At 33.8% G+C, this 26,802-nt stretch overlaps 1 protein-coding gene across 2 annotated transcripts in view; it reads left to right on the top strand.

Moving 5' to 3' along the window:
• The first annotated feature begins 2,976 nt into the window (after positions 1–2,976).
• Positions 2,977–26,802, top strand: part of L (Lobe) — a 161,731-nt gene continuing 137,905 nt past the window's right edge. For both annotated transcript variants that reach the window (XM_065351474.1, XM_065351475.1), the window contains exons 1-3: positions 2,977–3,212; positions 23,717–23,794; positions 24,216–24,314. In XM_065351474.1, the coding sequence (XP_065207546.1) occupies positions 3,173–3,212; positions 23,717–23,794; positions 24,216–24,314 (217 nt within the window). In that variant the 5' untranslated portion in view covers positions 2,977–3,172. The remainder of the gene's footprint in view (positions 3,213–23,716; positions 23,795–24,215; positions 24,315–26,802) is intronic.

Consider the following 26,802-nt stretch of genomic DNA (forward strand, 5'->3'; position numbering starts at 1 on the left):
TAGAAAACTGAAAGGTATATTATTGTACTAATCTATTGAGTCTGGAATTTCCAAAATATGACTGGAGGTTGCGGAACGGCTTGAAACTACCTTTAATCAAATCAGCTTATTGAAATTATAGTTCAAAGTAAATTTCAGCTTTTCAATTAAAATTTTGTGGAAATTTCAACTTATAAGAATGTACTGAAGGTTCCAGAACTGCCTACAATAATTCGAAACCGTTTCCAATCGATTTGGATACAGAAGGGGGAGGGGGGGTCGAAAATAAGATTCACATCAAATTTCAAATTTCCAGGTAATTTTAGTTGAATTTTTATTTCTTTAGTATTTTTGACTCAAATGTAATTTTTTTTAAATCCCCAATACTTAATCAAAAAAACGTACAGCCCCAAAATTTTTGGTTATATAATGATATAAATATTTTTGCATATTTTTTTTTTATCAAAGTTTGTTCCGTTTAAACATTTTTTTTTGCCCTTGAAATATCTTAAATAGGGCTAATTATAAGTAATTCCGAAAGAATTTCGATATTTTGTTTTTGAAAATTCACTTATCATTTTCAAAACCATCTGAAAAATCAAAAAAGTGCAAATTTTTTTGAACGATATTTTGAAATTATTCTACAACAACTTTTTTCTAAACACTCTCTCCTTTCCAAACAAAAAAAAATTTGAGAGAATGTCTCGTTTTTTTTTCTGAAGCAAGATTCGTCATCAGTTTTTTTTTTAAAGAAAGGGCATGGGCATAGAAATCGAAGGTAAAAGCCAAAAGGGTCAAAAAATGTCAGGCTACGTTGAAAGAATTCAAACCAGAATCTGTTGTTTTGGACTTTGATCCGAATGAACTTTCTTCGAGCCCATTTCGCTTTCAAATTTCAATCAGAAGTTTGCAAAATTTGAAAGGAAAATATTTTTATTTACAAAAATGTAAGCAAAAATAACAACCACGTTTATCTTGGTGGAGTATTTTTTAGCACTTACTTTTTTTGTGGATCGAGAAAGAAAGAGAAAGAAGTGGAGAAATAAAAAAATACCCTAATTAAATTTTGTCCAATTTTTTTTCGAAGTGTAATTTGCCGAATTCAATTGGAAGGAAAATTAGGTAATAAAAATACACTAAGGGTAATAAGTAAATATTTTGGATTAAAAAGTTTTCAAATTGTTTTTTCAATATTAAGAATTAATTTTAAATGAATAAAATCGACAAATAATTGAAATGTTTATAATACTTTTGATTCAAAATTTCACAAACCGTCTCAATTTCAAAGTAGGTATTTCGACGAAAAACCCTAATACTTTTTTGGTGTGGTTTTAAAATAACTCCTATCAAGATCAAGAAACAAAATGCAAACTTAAAATAATTCATTGATAATTTTATTGGTTAGAAGGGAACGCAAAAAAAAATTGTAGGTATTTTCGTATTCATCATCGTAATTTTTAAAAGAAAAAGTTTGAAATGATCATTTTACATCAATTAAACACGATATTATTAATTTGTTTGAAAAAAATTATCTATAAAATGGCAGAATGGCTCAAGCTGGGGAACATTAAAAAGAATAAAAAAATAAAATAAAACGAAATATGGTGAAAAAATGCTTGTTAATTTTAAATAAAGGTAATTCCCATATTTTTAAAATCTATTTTAAAAGTGGGTAGTGGAATACCACAAATTAGGTATATTGCAAAATTTATAATAGATATTTTAGTAATAGAATTCTGCAATAGGTACACTACCTATTTTACATTTCCCAACAATTCTTTCGAAACATTTTAAACAGAAAAAAGGATATCATTTTACGGTTTTTAAGCTGAAACTTTGATGCTTGAAAAATTGCATTTTCTCTAACGAGTGTTTCATCGATAATCAATTAGATTTTAAAAATAATTAGTCGATTCACATAACGTTAGTAAATTTTAAATTATTTTCTTATGCATATTCAATATTCATCTTACTCAAAAGTTCATCTTTGAAAACCACGTTATCTCTATTTTTAAGATATATCACTAATGATGTTCTTCATATCATAAAATAATTTCGATTTTTTTTTCCTAATTACATGGATTAGGAGGCAAAGAGAGGGAACCGGAGACCTGATTTTATTCATTACAAACATTTGGCGGATATCGACCAATTTGAAATTTTATTCAGCGGATATTTTATTTGATCGAAAATTGAAATTAAACCATTTCAAAAGAATTTCAAACTGCATAGGTACAAAAATAAAAAAACGTATGTACGTAAATTGATAATGAAATAAAATGCACGGTAACTTCAATTTCAAACATTCGTAAATTTGCTACGTTGAAAAGCGTAAACGTTGAACACAAATTACAGTATTGTTATTTGTATTACATGCGATATAAACGTATAAATTTTTATTTTATCTTTAATCCCATTGAGGGTTCTCTTTCAACAACTACATCGACTGCGTTAACCTCCCTGAACTTGAAATATTTATGCATGCGCATGCATGATGCTATTAAAAATTCAATTTTCTTCTCAAAAAATTTTTACTCGTTGGAAAAGGTGAACAAAGTCGCAGTAACGAAGTAATTTTCTTTTCTTGAAAATAAAAAATTGTCAAACAGGTAATTAAAAACATCAAAAAAATGTAATACGAGTTAATATTTAGGTGTTCTGATTTGTAGAAAAAATGTCAATTCTAAATTATTCTCACCAAAACCGTACCCAATGTTCACAAAAACACCTCGTAGACCTTCATATCACGATGACCAAAAACAATCATACCGCATGCCTTTACCTAGATAACAATTCCGAAACAATTATGCAACATTGATAACACAAAATTGCACCCATTATGAAGAGTAAAAACGCCCGCAGAGCATATTTGCTGATAACCTTTCACGAAGCTCCTCCTTTTACGTTCACAAAAAGCCACCCTTCTCACCCCTTTTTCGACAAGACGGAAGGAAACAGAAACAGTTTCAGTCTGGAAACGGAAACGCCGGTCAGTGATATATTTAACAATCGCGAATTCGAACGTGCTTTCGTGTACTTTTTTGCGTAAAAATTGTAAAAAAATTAATTCGGAAAATTCAACAAGTGTTTCGAGTATTAATCGTTACGAAAACTGTTTTACAATACCGAGTACTCGATGTGATTTTTTTTTTCATTTTTACCGTTTGTTATTGTTGTATGTATTACGTAAGTCATGTCTAGACGGAAACAAGCCAAACCGAGGTTATGGAAAAGTAAGTTCCGAAAGGATATTTACATATTTTTTTTTTTTAGTGATTGTTGGTGGAAAAATTTTATTGATTGGGTTATTGAAATTATTAATTTTTGAAATGGTTTTTATTTCGAGATTATTTAACGATGGGTTCTGTTTTACTGTTTATTTTTATCGTGATAATTCGCAGTTTGTAGAAATTTATTGCTGGATTGTAATTTTACATTTTGGTGTTATTTTTTTCATTTCTTTTTTATCTTATCCTGAAATTATTTATTTATCTGCTTATCCAAATTTTGAACTGGAAATTAAATTTTTAAAGAAATGAGCCTCACATAAAGAATCAAAACATTACTATTGAATTTTTTCAAACAAATAAAAAAATACTTCCCAATATTTTCGAATAAAAAAACTTCTAGGTAGGTATAAAATGTATTGGAATTTTTCGAGGAAGTTCAATGACCTTGCATTTCATGAACATATTGGCGAAAAATTCAAATTGTTTAGAGTTTCAGCTGCCGAGAAATATTTTATTGCTTCATTTCAATTTTCAATGTGTTCCATTTAACGCAAAATTTCCCAACTTTTATTCCGAGTCAATTTTATAAACTTCCAGCAATATTGCTTTCGGTTTAGTTTTGTATTTTATGACCATATTATTTCCTTTTCATTGATTTTTCATCAGAAATTTTGCTTTGATTGAAAAAATACCTTCTATAATATTATTTTGAGTATTTTTTTTTTTTTTTTTTTTTTTAACAGAAAAATCGTCAATGTGGAAAAAGTTGCAATATTATGGTGGTTACGAACGGTTTCGAAAGTCAATTGTTTTTTTGAGGAAATTTTCAAAATATTCTCAGGTGTTTGAGTCTGAGTCATGTTAGATTTTTATTAATGGTCAATTTCAGAAAGAATGGGATTTCATTTTATGAAATGACTCCTTATTAAAAAAAAAAAGTTTCCAATTATGAGATTATTATTTGTTTTTAAGATTAGAGAATCTGTTTCTGGATTAATTTGCAAACCTCCATAATTACCCGCAATTAAAATTGAAAAAAAATTTACGTTAAAAAATTTATTTGTTTAGTATTCTTTTCATTTAATCACTCAAATTCATCGCAGATCTGGTTTTATTTGCCTAAATTCAAGTTTTAAGTTTTCTAGTCCTCGCCCTTCCATGCTTGAAATAAGTAGACGATATGTTTACAAACGGAATAATTTAGAATGGAGATGAGATCTTTGAGATTTATACAGTGCATAATTAAGTTATATTCCTAATATATTCAGAGGTAGACATGTTGCCCATGCCCAACTTCTTAGCTACCAGAACAGAAATGGATAAATACATAGATAGGTGTATTTTCATAATTTTTCATTTTAAGTTTTTTCCCTCCTTATTTTCAAGTTATTTTGGTAATTTGAAGAACTATGAGAGTTTTCCGAGGTGGAGTTAATGTTCGCCATTTTTTCCTGCAATTATTCGAAACTGCCGAAATTTTTTGGATAATTTTATCTACCTGAATTTCGATTGGTTATATTTTGGAATGTCTCTGATGGCGAGAAAATAATTTTCGACTGTATGATGACCACTTTCAGAGAGAAAACTCTTTATCAAACACCTCGTGTTTTTATATTTTTTAAAGGGCAACTTGCTGCCCATCAAAAAATTTGAAAAATTTCTAGAACTTACCCTTAAATGGATTTTTTATGTCTTGGAAGTTTGAAATAAAATTAGTTGAAAATCGACAAATCAAAACTTTTGGATGAAAAATCACTTTTTGTACTGCAGACAGCAGGGGAAAACAAAGGGGGAGGTAAGTAGAGGGCTCGAAATGTTAGAAGAAGATTTTTAGACCCTAGGGAGCAATTTCTAGTGGTTGGTCTTAAAATTGGCGCTCAAACTGATTGACTAACCCTATTTACCGATGCCCTTTCTTTCTCAACATCACAGTACCTAGTTATCTATTTGAGGATGTTGATGAAGAAAAAGTTTCACGATACATTTTCCCATTAAAAATCATGTACCCATCCATTTGTAAATAACCAAATAACCGTCTTGGGTTGGAAGCAAGAATAAATGATACAAAAAAAATTAAGTTATTATTTAGTCAACGTTTTGGCACATTTTTCAAAATATCTGATACTGTGCCCCCTGGCAGTGCCCTGATGACATTCCACATGATTTTAAATAAAATACGTTGTGGCACCATTTGGTGGTGCCACAACGTAAATTTTGGTGCCTGAACGTGTGTAAAGTATATAAGATGGTGCCACAAGTACATCAATTATGAGTATCTATATATATTGAAGGGTGGTTTTCCAAAAGTGGGTACCTAAGTCAATTTTTTTGAAAATTGAGTTTTTCACACCATTGTGTTCTATAGGTCATATCATATCTCACTTATTTAATGCCTAACCTACCGAAAATACCTATTTATCTACGCACAATCCAGCTTTTCTGTAAGTTGCGGATTGCAATGGTTTTTCCAAAACGCAATAAGTCATGATCACTTCGTTTTCGTTACTTTTATAGCCAAAATAGAGCTGCGAATATGGTTTTTTAATAGATAGTACTGTAATATGTACCTACTTAATTTTCGTTTTTATTTTATTGCCAAAATGCAGATAATTTTTTTTTAAATGATAGTGCTGTAGATAAATACTTAATTTTTGTCAATTTTATCGCCAAAATGGAGGTAAAAATTTTTTTTAATCAAAAATCTTTTTTTGCAATTTATAGTGTTGTAATAGGCACTTAATTTTTGTTTAAAATACAGGTAAATTTTTTTCATTTATCCAGCTGGATGATCTTCCCCTACTCCAAATTATAGATGAAAAATTTTATCTGAGCCATCACAAAAGAGGAATTCCAACCGGTAGAAAAATTTTTGTACCACTTTTGCACGCAACTTTTTTTCTTTTCACAAAAATGGGTAAGACTGAAACTGAAAAAAATTCAAGAAACTGGAATGAAAATGAAAAAAACCAAAACCAGAGCTGAAACCTGAGAAAATTAAAAAATCAAACTGGCTCCAGTATTCGAGTACTGCCATGACTTAGCTTTAGTCCTGTCTTAGCTCAACTCCAGCTATTCAAGTCACCGATTGGTTTTTGAATGCATTAATCATTGGATTTGAAATCGGTGGTCGAAAAATATACCCAATATTTTGATATCCTACTCAAAAATATATGGAAATTTAAATTTTCTCCCCCTCCAAAGTTTACGTCAGTTGGTTTTTCAGGTTTTTGAATTGGGTAAAATATTTAAATTTGATCGAATTTAGCGAAGCAACCTTTATTTTGAGTTCAAGATCACTCAGAAAATGTTTAGCTCCCAAGGTGTTTCTGGAGGGAAGATATGGTCCACTGGTCCAGTCTTAAAAGATAGTATTTGAGACTCTGCGTCGACCTGACAATTGACATGACCTAAGCCATTGCCATGAAAATCCAAGACCACTTTTAGGGTTCAACTGAGCGGTTGAAAATTGGCAAACCACTTATTTTTGGGTACTTAAATTTGTATTTTGAAATTTTTTTTCTCAAATATTTCATATCTATCAATTATGCCAAAACATCTAAAATAATCATTTTTGAAACTGGGGAAATATTTTGGAACTCAGTGGTGCCAATTTTTTGGTCATTATGACCAAATTTTAAAAAAAATAATTAAAAAAAAATATCCCAAAACTTTATTTTGAGACATTACAAAGACACGATGGACTGGAGCAGCAAATGCAGCTTCATTAAAAAAAACCCAATGTAATACACAGTATTCACGCATTAATAAAGCACGAATAAAGAAGAATCATTAAAATATAACATCGAGCAAAAAGAAAAGCGAAAAAAATGTTAAAAGGTTGATATTAGGCCATAGCACTAGCAGTGTACGTATTCGACTGGCCTTTTTTAGTCTACTATCCAGAAGAGCGACGTTATAAGAGAGTAATACAAAAGATAAAAATCTATTTTGGATAAGTTAATAGGGAGGTGGATATTGGAGCTACGTAGTATACGATGTTATTGGTACCAAGGGAGCGATAGTAAACCCCCGCACGACATAACGTCCGAGTAAAATGTCGCAGCTTGTATACGCATTCAAACGAGTGTTAGGTAAACGACGGGGTGCGGTCATTTGGTGAGACCGACGGCCGACGGGTAAACGAAGGGCCTTCATTAATTACCGTTTTTCTTTTTAATAAAAGGTTTTATCCGAAGAGCTTTTAGCAAAGGCTGTGCCATGCCATACCGCCTTACCGCGTTTCGATAGAATATACATGCTAGGATTGCTGCTAGGGTTAAGTATACGATACCGAGAAGTACAGTACTACGATTATCGAAGATATAGCACGTTTTTATTCGTTGATTTACTCGTGCGAATATTTTCAGCGACAAGGCGAGGAAAACGGAGGCTAAATTGGTTAATTAGGGAGGCTAGAAAAACACAACGGCGGCGCAGCAGGCTGGATTGGATGAACTTTCTATGTCGGAATATGGCGCTGGCGACTCGGTCGCTCGATTTAATTGAACGTCTTATTTGAAACTTATTAAGAAAACGACCCGTAAAATAATAACAAGAGGCGACACAGACGTAGAAACCGCAATCGCGTTATACAACGAGCGACGTGCCCAGTTTTACAAATTGAGATTTTGTCTGCAAAATGCCGGCACCTAAATGCACCCTGCGCCGTTTCTTCGCGCTCCACTTGTATCGTTTTTAGTTTCTTCCTATTTCGAAAGAAATTCAGCTTTTTATTGAAATGACTCAAAACGAAACTTTCTCACTCGCAATTCCATATTTGATATTGCATCATTTTTCCGAAGTGCCGGTAACGGGTTTATCTTTATATAGCTTTTTTACGTGTATACGATATTAAACCTTCATTTGGTCAATGTCGCTATGAATTCCGATTCGCTATGTATTCGCCTTCGTAAGGGGGTTTGCACGCTTCCTCTTCTGATACGAGTACTATACGAATTGACTTGACCATCTACCAGATCTTAATAAAATAGCTGATTTGTTGGTTTGATTGAACGTATCCAGTATAGGTAGGTATTTGTTCGTACAGAAAAATTTCACGAGCTAGGTAGAAGTACCAATCTACGAAAATCTAACACTACTCAAACTGTTCGATTTTTGGCGAATACGTCTTGGAAACCAAATTTGGCCTTAGGGGCAAAAGTGTAAGAAAATCAAAATTTCACTGAATTGAGCTTTGATATGCAGTATGCACTTTCTTTTCAACTCACCGAATCTATTAGAAGTGGTTTCAAATCAGGTAGGTGAGGTAGGTACCTAATTAAATTAACAAAAAAAATTGACAATTACCCATTTGGGATTGGGGCACCCGAGAAAAAAAAGGTAGGTATGGGTACGAATACAGCATGAACAAATTCCATATATATGTTCATGAAAAAAAAGTTGTCGTTGCGTGCCACTGATAAGACTGTCGGGATGCCCGGAATGGGAAAATTTGCATCTGGGTGTGTAGTAAAAGTGCACCACAGAAGATGCATGAAGCTGACTGATGTTCAATCAAGACTCAACAAACCATTCCGAGTCCCAAGCATATCCGAACCTTACCTATCAGTGATGAGTAAAATCATACTTTTTCTTATGGACATAATATACAGATTTGCCTCATAAGGTACCTAACAATATATATCTCAGGCTTGTAGGACCGGACCAAAAAACCTGACTGATGACCTCAACCAGACCCAAAAATGCCCACAAGACTGAGTGGACTGGACCAGACCAGCCCTAACCCCTCTGAAACAAATGTACATCAATATTAGCCGAACTGATGACCCTCTTCAGGAAAAATAGGTACCAATAAGAACAGACATAGACCGAAGACCTTTCTAAAAAAATCAGACCAATCACCCGGGTTTGGATCCTAGTTACATCCAATTTTTCACATTTTTAATGCCAGTTTATATGCCTATTTTGATAAAATTTCTATCATGATTCAATTTCTTTTGAAGCTTTAACATTCTGAAATTAAACAAAATCCCATTTTTCAGCTCATCTAATGTGTTTAATTAGAAGTTTTTTTCTTTCTGAAAAATGAAGACGTTTTTTTGGATTCGGGCTGACCCATGACCAGGATAAAAATTTCTGGTGAGGATAGGACCAGACAGGACTGACCTACAAAGACGAAAAAGTCGTAGCAGTCTGCCGTTATGTAAGAGCCAAATTTTTCTGCCAGAAACATTGAGGGCTTTTGAACTACTCACACCCTCGTTTCGCTCCTGTGCTTCGTCTGTATTGGTGGGGGAGGGGGACTTCGTCCCCCCTGAACCCCCCTTGGGCTTCACCCAACTCTCTCCTTCCGCTGTTTCCTTCTTATGTTGGCGGGGGGACTCGGGGACTCCATCCTCCCTGCACCCCCTTGGGCTTTGCCCAACTCTCTCTTTCCGCTGTTTCCTTCTTGTATTCGCGGGGAGGGGGGCTCTGTCCTCCTTGCACCGCCTCGGGCTTCCCCCCAACTCTCTTCTTCCTCCTTCAGTTAATATGGTAACAAACCTGTCTTGACCCTGAAACGGGTCAAATGGGGTTGGAAGGTTGAAACAGACAAAAGGCACTTCGGGTACATCCTCCCATTGTACTGTGAAAATTTGAAACGTCTAGGTCAATTCAGAGGACCTGTAGGCTTTCCTAACCATCAAAAACACATTTGACCCTGAAAAGGGGTCAAATAGGGTTGGAAGGTTGAAACCTGCAAAAGGCACTTCAGGTACATCCTCCCATTGTACTGTGAAAATTTGGACCCTCTAGGTCAATTTGGAGAGGCTGTAGGCTTTCCTAAATGTCGGTTGAAAGTCGAAAACCGTAAAACAGCCCAAAATTTCACTTTTTTGACCCGGATGAGGGGTAAAATGGGATTGGAAGGTTGAAACCTGCAAACGGCACTTCAGGTACATCCTCCCATTGTACCGTGAAAATTTGGACCCTCTAGGTCAAGAGGTCAAATGGGGTTGGAAGGTTGAAAAATGCAAAAGGCACTTCGGGTACATCTTCCCATTGCACTGTGAAAATTTGGACCCTCTAGGTCAATTTGGAGGGGCTGTAGGCTTTCCTAAACATCGAAAAACACGTAAAATAGACCAAAAATCCACCTTTTTGACCCTGGAGAGAGGTCAAATGTGGTTGGAAGGTTGAAACTAGCAATAAGTGCTCACGGGACACCCTCTCATTGTATTCTGAAAATTTCGACCCCCTAGATCAGTTGTAGGGGTGAGGGGGTCAAAAATAGGAGTAAAATGTGGTTTTTCCCACCTTAAATGGGGTGGGGATGACCTAGGAAGCTGAAATTTGGATATGTTGATCACAATGAAGGTACTGACCAATGATATGATTTTGGACCCTTTTTGTCCATTTGGGGTCATATTATGCCCCTCCAAAAAATGACCTTTCTATAATTTTCAAAATTTATGAAAAGGTGACACATGACCAAAACATCAATTTTTCTTTTATGATTGATTTTTATGTAAAATTTAATGCAGAATCTGATGGAATCATTTTTAGCTTGTATTTTGCAATCAAAATTGGTGAAAAACTGCTCTAAAGTGATATAGTAGGTACTCGTAGGTACCAGTTATTATTTATTAATTATTATTTTTACATTCAAACTTGATTTGTGTCGGTTTGGAGCCATTCTGGAGGCCGAAGCGGATTTTTGGATTTTCTAATTTTGGAGTGAATGTTATTTCTTAGAAGAGCCAAAATAAAATTAACTAAAATTTTCTGCCTTCAGGATCTTTTCAATCGACTTAAAAACTGATTTTCAACGTCTATTTCTATCAACCAAGAAAAATTATACATTCACCAAAGGCTTCAGAATAGTTTAAAATTCAGCATCAATCGATTCGAAAACTCTAAAAAATAATATTCCTATCAAGTACATAAATTTCGGTTTCTTCACATTTTGATTTTTCAATTGGAAATGCTGTTACAATTTTTATAAATAGGGCTAGGATTTTTATGCAAATGCTTGTATGTAGTAGATACCGCATAACAATGTTTCTTTTGCGATTCGTGCGTATGATTAAAAATTTTGTTTTGCCCTCCCTTCCGAAAAGTTCTAGCTACTCCATTATTTTTATCCTATCGGTATGGGTATGATGAATGATTTAATTTTGAAAAGAAAAGAAATTCATTTTCTACTCGTATGAAAAAGATTTGCAGTTTTTTCACAAAAACAATAAGTAAAAAGCGTTGGAAAGAAAGAATTATCTAATCTTCATTTGACTCAAAAACATTCATTTTACAAATTCGCTAAAGTTTGTGCTTGCCTATTTAGTAGGTACCTATATTATAATAACACGTATTTAATTAGCTTAATAGGTACGTAAGTATCAAGTAAGTTCATAGTCGGTACATATCCCAACAGATGAGAGACACTAGTTCAATTAAACAAATATAGTAGGTACAGGTAGACCTACCTTGGCGAAATTAAATAATACGAATAAAATTCCGACAATGAAAATAAGCAAAAACAGAGTGGCATTTTTTTACATTCTTCTTTTTAGTACATCGCGTGTTAAAGAAAATCGTAAAAAAAAGCGAGAAGTAAGGAAAGTCGGTGTAGAAGAAAAGTTGATGCGAAATCTTTCGAGAATTGCTAACGTCATCATTGACGAAGATGAAGTTCTCTTTGTAGTTCTCGAGGGGAGAAGTGTGTACACCTTCGGGATTTTCATTTCTGGTGCTGCGTCCAGGAGACGTCGTTCTTCAATTCCTAGGAGACTGTAAGACTTCCATAGAAAAGTTTACCGTTCGAGTCTGTATGTTGTTAAAATGGATCGGTATCCCGTGGGATTGTTCCTCGGCCTTTGCTTAGCGAAACTGTGTGTGTGTAGCACTGTAGCTGTGTACTGTATATGTGTGTGCCAGTGCCTGTGCACTGTGCAGACTAACGGAGATCTCGACGTCTCGGGAGAATTAAAATTTCGTGCCGCAATCCTCCATTTCCCTCCGCTTCTTAGTACGTACTTTGCGCTCCAATTTTCTCATTTTTTACCGGTATGTGCGCATTTTACAGACGGACTAATGCGCGATGTTTCAGAAAAATAAAAACTAATTTAGTGTCCGAGCGGGATCGTAATTATGGTATCTTTGGGGACTAAAAGAAGTCGGCATTAAAACCGCACTTTATTGCAGCGCTACGTTTCATTTTCCCTCATTACGAGTATACGGCATTGGCTAATTTTGGCCACGGTGACAAATGCGTTAATGGTGTTTGATTTTAATGCCATGTCGTTTCGATGAGAATGAGAACATCTCGCGTCGCGTTGGTATATAGGGTGGCAGTGTTTTATCGCCAACTCATCATAATACGTGCTGTGGAATTATTTGACTAATGATGTTATAGGATATTTTTAATTACACCGAATGGCGCAGTTTTACACCTTTTTTTGGTGGTTAGTTTTACTCGCGTTGCATTCACACGTGAGAAAATGGGGGAAATTTCGGATACTAGTGCTCGACAGCAGATATGATCTATGTATCATTCATTCTGAGCCCCATCTGTGCGAATAATTATCGAAATGATGTGCACATCAAAAATTAAAGGATGCATAAATGAGAGCAAGGGAACTATGTTTGGGAAATTTTGATTCAAATGTATAAAAAGAGGCAAATTATCGAATAAATTTCGTTTTTTTTTCGAATTCGATTCTTTTCTGCAAAAAAAAAATGTAATTTTTACACTTATCAGTTTATATTGTCCGACATATGACGATATGAATAATTCCCCCTCCCCATTCGATCTTCTGGGACAACTTTTTTCTTAAAGAGGACATCCTAAGGAACAATTTTTCTTTTCAAAATTGGATTCATACGAAACTTTTTGAACTGGACAAAGATAGATCGAAAGAGCATGCAAAAATTTATGACCAGCCAAAATTTCAAGTGCTGAAGTGAATTTTTTGATTTTTGGTGAATTTTTAAAAATCAAATTTAATCAAAAAATGATTAAAAAATCAGAATTTTTCCTAATTGACCTAGAAAGCTGAAATTTAGGCTATACTCTATTTACAACCTGCCAACTCGATTGGAAACGGTTTCAAACCGTTTGAGCTGTTCTGGAGCCTCCATCAGATTTTTAAAACTGGAAATTTCCACAAAATTTCATCAAATGAAGTCGGAAGCCCAAAATTCACGCTGCAATCTCATTTAAACACGCTATCAAGTCGATTGCTGGCGAGTTCAAGTCATTTTGGACCTTCCAGCGACGTTTTGAAAAATCTTAGAGTCTCCAGTAGATTTTTGAAATTTGAAATTCCTACAAAATTTAATCAAATGGAGTTCAAAAATCAAAATTTACTCTGAGAATTAATTTTAATACGCTATGAAGTCGATTGCAGGAGGATTTCAAGTCGTTTTGAAGCCTGTTGCGACTTTTTGGAAATTACTGGAGCCTCCAGCAGATTTTTCAATGCTCGAAATTCCCATAAAATTTTACTAAACAGGGCTGGAAATCCGAAATTTACTTTGCACTCCAATTTCAAGTTTCAACACGCTATGTGGCCGATTGCAGGCGAATTCAAGTAATTTTGGAGCCTCCAGTAACTTTTTAAAAATTCCTAGAGCCTCCAGCAGATTTTTGAAACTTTAAATTTCCATAAAGTTTTACGAAATGGAGTTGAAAATGAAATTTTGTGGAAATTTCAAGTTTCAAAAATCTGCTGGAGGCTCCAGAACTGCTCATCGATTTGGCATCGGGTCGAAAATAGGGTATCCTAAATTTAAGCTTTTTAGGTCAATTTGATAAAATTTTGAATTTTCTCATTTTTGACTTGAATTTGATTTTTTTTTAATTCTCCAAAAATCAAAAAATGCACTTCAGCACTTGACATTTTGACTGATGATGAATTTTTTGATGCTCTTTCCATTTTGTTGGAAAGCAAAACAAAATTGCCTCCATTTTATTGGTAGGGCTAACTTTTTTTTTTTGGTAAATGCTTTAAAATATTCTTTATAGGATGTACTCCTCAAGAAAAATGTTGTCTCAGAGGATCGGAGGGTGGGAGGGAAGGGGGAGGTGCAATTACTCCTATTGTCATATGTCGGACGCCGGACTAATACAATTGAACGGATTTTAGAGGTTGACTCACATTTTCAAATTTTGATTTTGAATCAGTGTCTGCAAAAAAAACCATTAGTACCTATATTTCAAAAAAAATAAAAAATAAAAAATATAGGTATCTAGCTACCGAACTAGATGTGATTTTTAAAAAAAATCACCTATGTGTTGTTCAACTTTCATAATTTTTAAACAGCGATCCACCCCTCGAAAACATCTTCAACTCTTTACAAAAAAGGAACCGCAAGTAAAGTAAGTAGGTACTCTCGCAACAATGATTTTAGCTCGCAAATCAAATTACCGGAAGCAAGAAGGCGAAGATTCTTCTACGTTGCTTTTCCTTTCAGTCCTTTCCTTCGCGAACCGACGACGAACTCATTCTTATTTACAGTTTTGTCGGGAGAATTATAATCAAAAATTCATTCAGTTTGGAATTTTTCAAAAATGACGAAGAAAAAACATTAGAGAAACGCGACACACTGTTCGAAGCTTTTGAAAATTTCATGTATACTTATGGTCGAAGGAATATTGACGTTTTTGTATGTATCTTTTATTACTCATTACATTTCACAGTGGAAACTGAAACTTTCACAGAACTGAGATGGCGCGTAAATGGCAGATTTTATTAATATACGATGAGAATATTTACCCTGTCGTTTTACCTGGGTTTGCCTTTTTCCTTTTCTTTACTTATTTTTCGAGTGGAAAGTCTGATATGAATATCCAGAGTTTTGCATAAAATGTTACTCGATTTGAATTTTTCAAATTGTTCGCGAGAAGCTTACCTACCTACCTACGTATAGTACGTACTTAGCATATTTTTTGAAATTCTCTTACAGATTCGGTAGATAGGCGTACACGAGTATCAAAAAATTTCCCTAAGACGTCATTTCAAAGAATTCCTTTTTGAAACAACATACTTGCCTACCTACCAACTTATAGGAACAAATAATTAGAAAATATTCGAAAAGTATTTTTTACGAGTTGTTTTTATTATTAATAAGTAAGTATAAAGGTGGTGAGAAAGTTTAAATTCTTGCACTGCTTTCATCATTTTAAAAGCCAAGCAGATTGCGGAACCAAGTTTTAATAACAAACATCGCATTTCCACCTCAGCTCGGATTATTTTGGTTTAATGAAAGATGAAACGAAAAAGGGAAAACGAATCCCGACTCATTTTAGCCCCATGGGACATCTGTAAACTCTCTAGTACACCTGTGACCCTATCTTCTTCATTAAAAGGGTTTCCAATATTCAACGTTAGGTGCGGGCATCTTTCATCCTCCCGCCTTCGACTTCATTGCGCTGCTGAATACGAAGAGACTCGGTACGCCGTACGCGAGATAGAAAAATATTATTGATGTAAATTTCTCTCAGCTCGCAATTTATAAAATATGTATACGTGGTTTAAACTAATGCTCAATTATTTATGAAATTTTAGACTCGCACAACGAATTTATAACGTGGCTTTCTCGTCGCGCGCTCCTCTAACGTCAAAAAGGTTTTTAAAATTTTCAGCTCGAATTTAATCTGTGTCAACCGAGTGTTGCAATGTGTATTAAATTTATTATTTACAAGCGAATATCCGGTATTTTGAAAATTTCATCGATATCGAGATACTTTCACGTTGTAGTTAGGTGTTGCGGAGAAATATTTTCACAATGGCTAATTACGATGGTATAGTGATGGTACGAAATTACATGAATTTATTCGGAGTACTTATTGATGTAATTACGCTGATTTTGTCCTCCATTTTAAACCCTTTCATTTTCAAAAATTCGTCAAAAATCGAAAATTACGTCTTAGCACCTGAAATTTTAGCTGGTGGCGTATTTTTATGCTATTTCGATTTAGCTTTGTTCGGTTTAAAAATCTTTCTGCTAGTTGGGATAAGGGATACCTCCCTTGTCAGTAATGGCAACAGCTTAAATATGTATCAAAAAATGTGGCCAAAATTGCTTGAAAATTAGCTAAAATGTTATGAAATTAAGTCAAAATTATTGAAACTTGATAAACCGTTGCAAATATTAAAGTCAAATATCGCAAAAGTATTAAAAATTGCAACAAAATTGCTGAAATTTGCCAAAAAAAATTTATGAAGTTGTGAATGTGAAGTTCAATTTTACATGAAGCACTGAAAGAACACTAGGTATAGAAGTGGTATTAGAATCACTGCAGAACTGTACCATACAAAATGCTGAAAAAATGGCAAAATTGAACAAAATTTTGCGAAATTTGCTGAACAATTTGTTAAAATGTCATAGGTATAAAAACAATTTAAAATTAATGGAAGTTGATGCAAAATTGCAAAAAGCAAGAAAAATTTCACAAAAAATTCTCAAACAACAAAAATTATGAGAAAGTTGGATACCTATATTTTAATTAAGAAAGAAAATTATGTAATGTAGAAGTGCATAAAAACGAGAATCATAACTCATAAGATGTTTTCTCAAATAAGTATACACGTTTATTTCGGATAATTTTTGAAAAACAATGTTAGCCAAATGGAGAATCACCTCTCATAAGGTCGTTTTTCGAATGCACACGTTCATTTGAGGTGTATTTTATTTAAAAAACAACGTTAGTCAGATGGAGAATCATACCTCATAATGCGATTTTTTAAACATATTATACATGTTTATTTATGGCATATTTTGAAAAACAACCTTAGCTGGATAGAGAATAATAACACATAATGTGGGTTTTTGATTATCAATATCAACATGTTTGGATATAGGTACGTTGAACAACTGCGTTAGCTAGATGGAAAATCACAATGCATTATGGTGGTTGTTCAAATGAATTTGTGTTCATTTGGAATAACATTTCAAATTTTAAAAGCAGCGTTAGCTAGATGAAGAACAATCAACTCATAATGTGGTTTTTCAATCATACACATGCTTATTTGAGGTAGATTTTGTAAAACAATGCTAGTTAGATGGAGAATCGTAACTAATAAGGTTGTTTTTAAAATTTATCTAATTTTTGGAATAATTTTTGAAAAAGAAAATAAGTCAAGTAAAGAATCATAACTTATAAATTGATTCTGACATTTTTTTGTGTAAAATTATGACATATTTCATCGTTTTCAAGCTTTTTAAATTGTTTTAATCAAGTTTAAACCATTTCAGCCATTTGTTTTCAATTTTTGACAAATAATCAGTGATGGAAAACTGAAACTGAAACTAACACTGAACTGAAAACTGAAACTGAAACTAGAACTGAAATGAGAAAAACTGAAACTAAAAACTGAAAACTTGAACTGAAAAAAATAAAACTGAAACTAAAAACTAAAAACGTGAAATGAAATGTAAAAAAAATTTTGCCATCACTGAATTTTGTCCACAAAATCATCAATCTATTCCCAAAAAATTCTTATTTTTTTCAAAGGCTTTTGCCCTCGCTTCGGTCGGGCCAATTTAATTCCCTTCTTTCTACTCAGAGTTTAAAAAAACCATTGATGAAATTTAGAAAAAGTTGAAATCAGAAAAACCGGAATGGCGAATTTTTTCATTAAATGAAATTGATATTGTTCTACTTTTTGAACTACAAATTATTCAAGCTTTTTCCCTCGCTTCGCCTGGGTCACTTTGTTTCTCTTCTCAAGATTACAATTTTAAGAAACCCATTGTATTTGAAAAATGTTGAGATAAAAAAATCTAATTTTTTCATTAAAATTGATGTTGTCCTACTTTTTAAATCACAAATTTTCCAAAACTAAAAACTTTTGCCCTCGCTTCGCTCGGGCCATTCAAGATGCTCCTTGTAACATATTAAACATATGAAAATTAAACAGAACAGTTCCAGAAATACTCAATACTCAAAGTATACAAAAAATGCAAATTTTTCACCTTTTTCTGAACAGAACAGAACTACTGGATTTTCAAAGTTTTTTGATACTACAGTGCTCAACACGTTAAAATTTTGATTATTGTGGAAAAATAACAATTTTTGCCAGGAAAGGGACGATGCAATCCTCCTTCCAAGTGGCAAACTTGTCTCCCCCGCCCGGATTTTCTCTGTGCAGCCCTGCATATTTCTTCACAATTTTTGAGTTTGAAATGTTTGAATTTGAAATTTGAAGTTTTTGTTGGCAAGTCAAGTAGGAATAGCAAATTAGTTATGAAAATTCATGAAAGAAAAGAAAAAAATTTTCATTTCTTTTTAAACCTCAAGAAAAAAATGGTAAAACTGAAACTGAAAACTGAAACTAAAAACTTGAACTGAAAAAAATAAAACTGAAACTAAAAACTAAAAACATGAACTGAAATGTAAAAGTTTTGCAATCACATTTTTTGTTCATGAATAAATTATTCAATTTCATTAAAATTTGATCATTTTTCTTTTTCAGACATTTTTTTTTTCAATATTTTGCTGGAATTTTGCAACGGTTCAGCATCTTATTTAACTGATACTGATACATTGTAAAAGTCTGATAAAAATTCCGGCTTGAGTGCAATCTCAGTAAAAGGGATGACTCTGAATTTTCATCATCTTCAAAGGAGATCACTTTTTTGGAGAATTTCTGCATTTTCCTAATTTTTGATAGAATAATCAAGAGTTAATTACGACTTTGGTCGTCCAAAAAGCAGTGGCAGAATAAGCGGGTTAATTCGGTCTCAGTCTATTTTTTCAAAGCTTTCTTCACCTCCCTCTCCAGATTATAAGTAACAAAAGTGCCATGTAAAAACACCAATATTACATTTTTTTAAATTTCAGATTTTTTGACCAAAAATCAGTTTTGAAATGTCAAAAAAACGACTCCCGATCTCTCCCCCCTCCTGTCAACCATCAGTTACGAGATGAAAAATTTAATTTTTGTTTTTGCAAATATTTTCCAATGTAGGTACCTCATGCGGATTTTCAGCACAATTCTTAAACGATCAAAAAAACGTGTTTCGGCTGAATTTTCCACATTGGGAACAGAATCCTTTCAACACCCTTCCTCTCGCCTCTTTCCAAAATATTTGCGGAGCCTGCTACTAAATTTTTTTCTGCTTCAAGAAAGTAAGCCTTAAAAAATAATACATTTTGTTGAATATGCAGCTCATCTTTTTCTTAAGACCTGCAAATGTAAATTTTTTTATTCGATTCGGAATCAAAATTGTCGATAACGAAGTTGAAAATTTAATCATCACAATACACAACGTATAGAATTTGATTTTATGAAAAAAAAATCAATGGAAAATTTTTCAGACCAGATACCTACCTACGTAGGTACGTAAGCTTAAAAAGGCGAGAGTTCATCCCCCAAAAAAATATAGGTAGCGTGAGAGAAAGAGAGAGAAACCGAAAGGAGGAAAGGAAAAACGCATTAAAACCTCAAAACGATATAAAGTTTCTTTTACGCGCACATGAATAGAAAAATTTTTAGTATTTTTGAAACTTTAATACCTTAGGACAAGTCTGTATGAAGTTGGCAATCGACCTCGAAGCGACCTAGCAGAATGTAACCGTTATACACGACACATTCTCAATGGAATTCATTTCAGAACGACTAATGGGACAAGGCTGGCGTGTTATCATGACTACAGGGTTGGAAAAGGATGGAGAGAGTGTTTAAGCTGGACAACAGGACCAGCATTACGATCCCTGGGGACCGCTCTGGGACAGTGCGGTAACCGTAGTAAAATTAGACGGGCGACTCCTCTTCGCCCCACGATATACAGGTATATTGCGACTGTTTATTATACAGTTATTGTTACCATAGTAACGAGTACTCGAGGGACCATTCTCTAGGGACTTCGAAGAGCCTTGTTACTCGTATATTGTCGTAAGTACGTATAAAATTTCGAGCGATGTTGGCGTTCTCTGTCGTTTTTTGAAACATTACAGAACTTTTTTTTTTGAGGTATAAAAAACGCTCGCACATCAACTTATTTGTACTGAAATTTATCACGATGCTGCGAAATTTTCTAACCGAGTAACACGCGCGTCTTGTTGGATTATTAATTTGGATAGCGAGTATTTGGGTCAGTTCTCTTGGTTGCGTGATTGTTAGTGGTGCAACTTTGCAGCTAGGGTGAGTGATGATTGATTGTTGAACGAGTTATTGTTGAAAGCGTTAAGCTGCGGGAATTTACGACTCCGTGGTCCGGTATTTACGTAATTGGCGAGCTATCCGAAGCTGCGGCGTTGTGCGAATCTTCGTACCTCGATGTGATTTGTGGCGGATTTTTTTCTCCAGTTGAATCGAAAATTTTCTATTTATCGATCGAATTGGTTCGATTTCAAGTACCTACTTGCGATGTACCAGTGTACCTGTACCTATGTAATTAACGGATTTATGGGGAATTTTGAAATTGGAATTTGCAAATTTTCTTCTTTAGAATTCAATTATTTTTTTCAAAATGAACTAATACGAGTACTTTTAGATCTAACAACTACGATAACTCAATTTTTCCAAGTGATGCTTAGATTTGACAATATCCATCTTCATAGTTATTCATCCTCTAAGTATTTTCTTAAACTAATTCGCAATCACTCTGACAAAAAATATTTGAAGCAAAAATCATACGTACATACATACATACAGGGTGTGTTAATCGTTAATCAGCGCCTTTCATTTAAAGATATAGGCAACACATGCTGCACAACTATGAATAGTCTTGCCAATCGAAACGTTTTATGAGAAAAGGTTATGAAGTGTCGATTGCGCAGTTTAAAAAATGGTGAATTTGGGTAGATTTCTGATTATTAGAGATTTATAAATTATGAATTCAAAATGTTTTATAACATATCTACACATTGTAAGGAAGATTTTGAAAAAAAATGAGCAAAATCGATTCAGTTTTCATTAAAATTTGGAGGAGGGGGCCCAAAAATTGGTTTTTGGGCCATATCTCCCTCTGTATGGGACCAAATCGGTTCAAATTTTGGAATTCGGTTCAAAATGCAATTTGGAAGAAAACATATTTCCAACATTTTTTAAAATTGATTTTAGGGTCTCTTTCCCTAAATTTGGGGTCCTAAAAATCAAAATTTGGCCTTCGCTATATTTTTCGCATCAAGTACACTCGTCGAGAGCTTTCTATTAAAAAAAAAAATTAGCTTCGTAAGTACAATTAGGGCTAAATGAGAGCCTGCTGAACTTTTTTTGCTCGATTTTTGGTTGTAGCTTTATACTCGTACTATAGATTCTGAATTCATTTTACTCTTGTCATCGGTCTTAATCTGAACCAGCAGCGAATCGCAGTTTATTCCTCAAGAACAACTATTAGACAACCATTTTCAATATTTTAGGTACCTACCTACTTATTCATTTTTAATGAATTAACGAAGAAAAATTATAAAATTAATCAAATTAAACTTTTTTTTTGAAAGAAAAAATGAAATGCTCAAAATTAAAAATAAATAAATTTACGCAAGTATCTTTGGAAAAATTTTGAAAATATAAATTGCTAAAAATGCAAAAAAAAAGTGTCAACTGAAAATATACTTAATAACAAAAAATACTCCGTTTGAGTGTTTGACCACTTCTGTTTTAATATTTGCTTCATATGTTTTAATTTTAAAAAAGTACTACCGAAAAACCAAAATTTGCACGGACCTTTTTGACCCCCAAAAAGGAGACAAAAATATAGGTACGGATCTTAGAGCAGTTCGGTTTTGCCATCATTCTAAGTACATAATATGTATTTTCGCCCCAATTTTAATGACATTTTATCGACTTTTAAAATTTTTGTATCAATTTTTCTTAAATTTTCTCAAATTTTCATGAGATTTGAAGAGATTTTCCTGATTTTTCATTTCAAATATTCATTTGCCCAGGAAAACAGTTGCAGACTTGAAGATCCTATTGGATCCGAAATAATCCAGATTAAAAAAAAAAAACAAATGTTCATTCATTTATTTTAAATCAGACTAAATATCTAATGAGTTCAATTGGATGAAAGTAGATCGACAAATCAGTTCAATGAGTTAGATCTGATCAAAAATCAGATTCGTTCCAGTCTAAAAAATGATGCGTTCCAAATATATATGGATAGGTTCATTTCTCTGGAATGGATTATTGGATCGAATCGGATCGAGATCCAATTAGATTTAATCCATCGTAGATCTTATCTCACATAATTGGATCAAAACTTTTTACTTGGGAATTTTTTTGATACGGTCTTAATTTTGGAAAAATGAAACTTTTTTTTTCTTTTAATTAGGGCAAAGAGCAGGGGTTTCAATCTCTGGGATTTTCCACCCATTTTAGGACGCCTGTGGAGAAATTCAGAGAGATGGAATCGAAAAAATTGGCCAAAATTTAAACTCGGTGCTTTCGAATTAGTAGCAGGTTAATATTAAACTACCTACCTACTTGGCTTTCAAATTTTTTCTGAATTTTTATCAGAATTAGGGTCCTTAAGTTTTCAAGAGGTATTGTGATACTATTTTGAAAATAAATGCGTTGAAAAAAGGATTGAAATCAGTTTTAACTTTAATCAGGTTTGGCACGTACCAGTACTCATTAAAACATACCATTTTTACATTAAAACTTCTCTCATATTTTTTTCAATTTCAGAAAACAGGATAGGAATAATTCACAAGGTCGTAACGTCTCTTAAGATGTGTAAATTCAGCCAACAAATTTATATTCTTCAAAAAAATCCAAGTTTGTTTTGTGTCCATGTTATCTAATAAATAAAATTGTCTGCAAGAGGGGAGAGGGGAGGTATTAGAATATCGAATTTTGAATTTTTCATAAGTCAAAAAGAGGCACTAAAGCATCATAAAAAAGTCCTACCTAATTTCTTATTTTTTATTTCAGCTGCAACCCTGGCGATTTTTTTCAACGTTACATAGCTATCAATTTTTATCCTCATCCAGGAAGAATTGAGCTTCAACAATGAAATTTCAATTTTGAGCTTTTTAAACTGTAATTGTTGATTTTTAATTTCTCATTCGTTTTCTTCAAAACTCATGGCATATGTATCTTAAGGATTGCCAAAAATATTTGTTTCAAGTTCAATCATTTTCGAGATATTATGAGCGTTTGAAGTGTAAGGAGTAAAGATGATGACGAGTTTTGCCCCTCCCCATCCCCTTCCCCCATCTCATTCCTGAATGGTTAAGATGGGAATGGAAATTATTATAACTAGGTATTCATTTCCAGAATATCGAGGTGAACTCCTGAAAAAATTGAGTGAGATGCGATGAGGAACTGGCCTCATTTTTGATTAGAATTGAGATAGGTACCTACGTAAAATAAATTCCTTTTCAATTTCAATGTTCTCTGTCATCTGCAATAGGTAGTGAAACGAATCTGTTCAGAAACAGTCCTATTTTTTCTCATTTATTCGAAGATTTGAGTAACTTTCAAACTATGTGACATCGACACGATAAAGAATTATTTTCTTTTTCTTAGGTTATCAAAAATTAAAGCTCAAATCTATAAATATATTGTGTAAGTAGGTATCCATCCTTTTTATTCAATGTTAATTTAATTTTTCAGGGGAAGAAGAGGAAGAAGAAGATGAAAATTTAGAACAAATTAGCATTAATACGACTTGCGAAAGCGGTTCGCTGAATTGTAAGTGAAAATTTCATTTTGAATAGGCATAAGTGCTAATTAGTTGATACTTATTTTCTCAACATACTCAAACCCAAGTGTATAAGTTTACAAATTATAATCATTTGTTGAACAGCCTTTTATTCAAAGGAAATTTGGAAAAAGTCAAAAGTGTTCCCATTATTTTATAAAAATAAATTCTTAAAGTACATTCTGAACTGAAAAAAATATAGGTGAACGATTTTTTAGGGAAGGAGAAGGAAAGAGCAAGTTTTATCCTGGTTAGGGGATAGGGGTGCACTTACTTGATAAAAAAATAAAAAGTACGTGGCAAGGGTGGGATGATGATCTTGCCCTCTCATTCTCTTCAACCAAGTCATTGTCGATGACATTAATATCTTTGTACATTCTATACGTATCTAATAAAACACTATAATTTCAGGCAAGGAAGAAGCTAGCGATTTAGAGGACGAAGATCGCATTCCATTTGTGGCTGTTTCGACGACGCAACCTAAAACTGAAAATGTGGGCTTAGAATCGGGTGAGTAAATTCGTTGCTACGTTGTTGTGTGTAATTTAGCATTATGGTGTTTTGTGGAAAAGTCTGGCGAAATTTGACGAACACGTATTTCTGGATTAAGAAATATGAGTCGTCAGCAATGTACTATACGAAATACGAATAAGTATACGATAATGTATACTTAGTATTGGTGTGTGTATTTATGAGAGAGAAAAGAACATTCATACATTTCCGCATTGCAGTATGTAGTAGGTACGCTCTTAAAATATCACTCAAACTGCATTTCCGCGTTTTCGACTTGGTTTTCGGCATCGAACTCTATAACAATTAAAATTTTAAAAATAACGCGAGAGTTTTTTTCGCGTCTGCACACGTTCGTTCCCTATTGCACGCCTTTGATTATGTGAGCGGCGGCGCGGCGTAAAACGTGATTTAAACGCTTATCAAACGAAGATTTCGGTCGACTTTCATTCTTGTCAGTTCATTTGGGAATAATTCAAAAGTAATTCGTTTTTCGGGTGATGCAGAAAATTTGGTGGTCGCGCTCTTTATGTTGTCATAGAAACCGTTGAAAGAATGCGTCCCCGATGATACTGGTTCGGGGGCAAATTCGTCCCTTACGCTTGATTAATGCCACCTAAAAAGACGGGGGCACTGTTCTCATTTCATCCTTCGGGATTATCTTTCACTTGCGAAATAGAGAGAATCATCTTAATTCCTTCATGCAAGTCAGCTTTCTTCTTAACTGTGGAAATATCATTAACTAATCTTTGTCTCTTCGTTCGTCTTGAGGATTAATATATAAATGTGTGCGTGTGAGTGCACTATATACCGGTACAGAGCACAGTATGGGTACACGGTGCGATACTTGTGCGTGTAAATGTGTCCGTATATCTATATATAAATTACAAAAGTCGCACAAATTAGCAAGGGAATATGGGAATTTATTTCCAGCTCCCAAAGGTCGACTGCATTTTAGTGAAATACGTACTGTACTCGCTATGCTAGGTATATAGTGAAAGTTTCAAGCTTATATTCCTCCAAGGCTGACTTCCAATTTATGATGCAACCGATTTCGTTATAGAGTTGAAATTTTACGCGCCAAAATTATTCAACGTTTGGAAAAATTTTCGTTTCGGATTCCCGCCTTGTTCTCGTTCCATGATTTTAATTCTTTATTGCTCGTTGTCCCGGAGTAATTCGATACGTGAATACCTACCTTCTGAGTTTTCATGATAATTGAGAAAGCTGAAAACTGCTGCCATTTTGCGACGAAATTCAATGTCAGTACTTCGAAATGGGTTCCTGAGTTTATTCAATCGTGTGCAATGAGAATATATTTAAAAAAAAAATAAAAAACAAAGATTTTTCAAGATGGAGAGTCACTGCAGCTTTTAAGGTATTTTTTTTCTAAATATAAGCACGTACAAAAATATGTAATCTAATTGAGCTGGTTAATCATCAAAAACGATATTAGGAACATGAATAATTATAACCCTTAAAAATGTTTCATCAATTCACGTATTTTACATAATTATTTGACGCAGTTTTTGAAAAACAACGTTAGCTGTAGGAAGAATTATCGTTCTTAAAGCGGTTTTGCTAGTATAGAAATTAACTCGAGAATTTGAGAGAAACGACGTCAATGGTGTGGAGAATCTTAACTCTTATGGCGATTTTGCCAATTTACATTCTTATATGAGGTGGTTTTTGAGAAAGGGCGTTAGCTGGGAGAAAAATCGTAACCGTTAAGAGGGTTTCGTCAATGTTTTCTCCAATTTTTGGATATTTTATTGATTTTTTGGTCGTTTTTAATAGTATTTAAGTCATTTTAGTAGGGTTCAGTTAGGTTTAACAAACAACGATGTTTTATGCAATTTTTAGTCAATTTTCAAGTGGCTCCTTAGTCTTTAAGTTCACTGACTGGCTATCTAGCCTCTCTCGGCAGTTTATCTGCCTGCCTGGTCACTCTAGGTTGTCCAGTGCCTGTCTGCTGCCTCTCAAGACCACTGACCTACCTGGATGACCTCTCATGGTGGTCTGTCAACCTGTCTGGCTTCTTAAGGTCATTGACCCGTCTGTCTGGTCTCTCAAGGTCGTCTGTCTGACTACCTTCTTAAGGTCATTAATCCGTCAGTCTGGCCTATAAGGTCATTGACCCGATTGTCTGGCATCTTAAGGTCAACGACCCGTCTGTCGGGCTTCTTGTTGTCATCTGTCTGCCTTCTCAAGTTCACTGACCCTTCAGTATGGCTGTCAAATGTCGTCCTGCCTGCTTGTATGGCCGCTTAAGGTCATTGACTTTCGTTATGGCTTTCCAAGGTTGTCTGTCTGCCTGTCCGGCTTCTTAAGGTCCCAACCACCTTCCTTCTACAATCACTCTAAACAGAACTAGTCCAATCAATACTCCGATCTGATTGGATTTGTACAATGCTCAGATCTGATCTGATCAAAGAGGTCTAATCTGATCTAATCAGATTTTTCTATCAACTCTAAACTTGCGCAGGTA

The sequence above is a fragment of the Planococcus citri genome, chromosome 2, assembly GCF_950023065.1.
Source record: "Planococcus citri chromosome 2, ihPlaCitr1.1, whole genome shotgun sequence".
In the NCBI taxonomy this organism is placed as follows: domain Eukaryota; kingdom Metazoa; phylum Arthropoda; class Insecta; order Hemiptera; family Pseudococcidae; genus Planococcus; species Planococcus citri.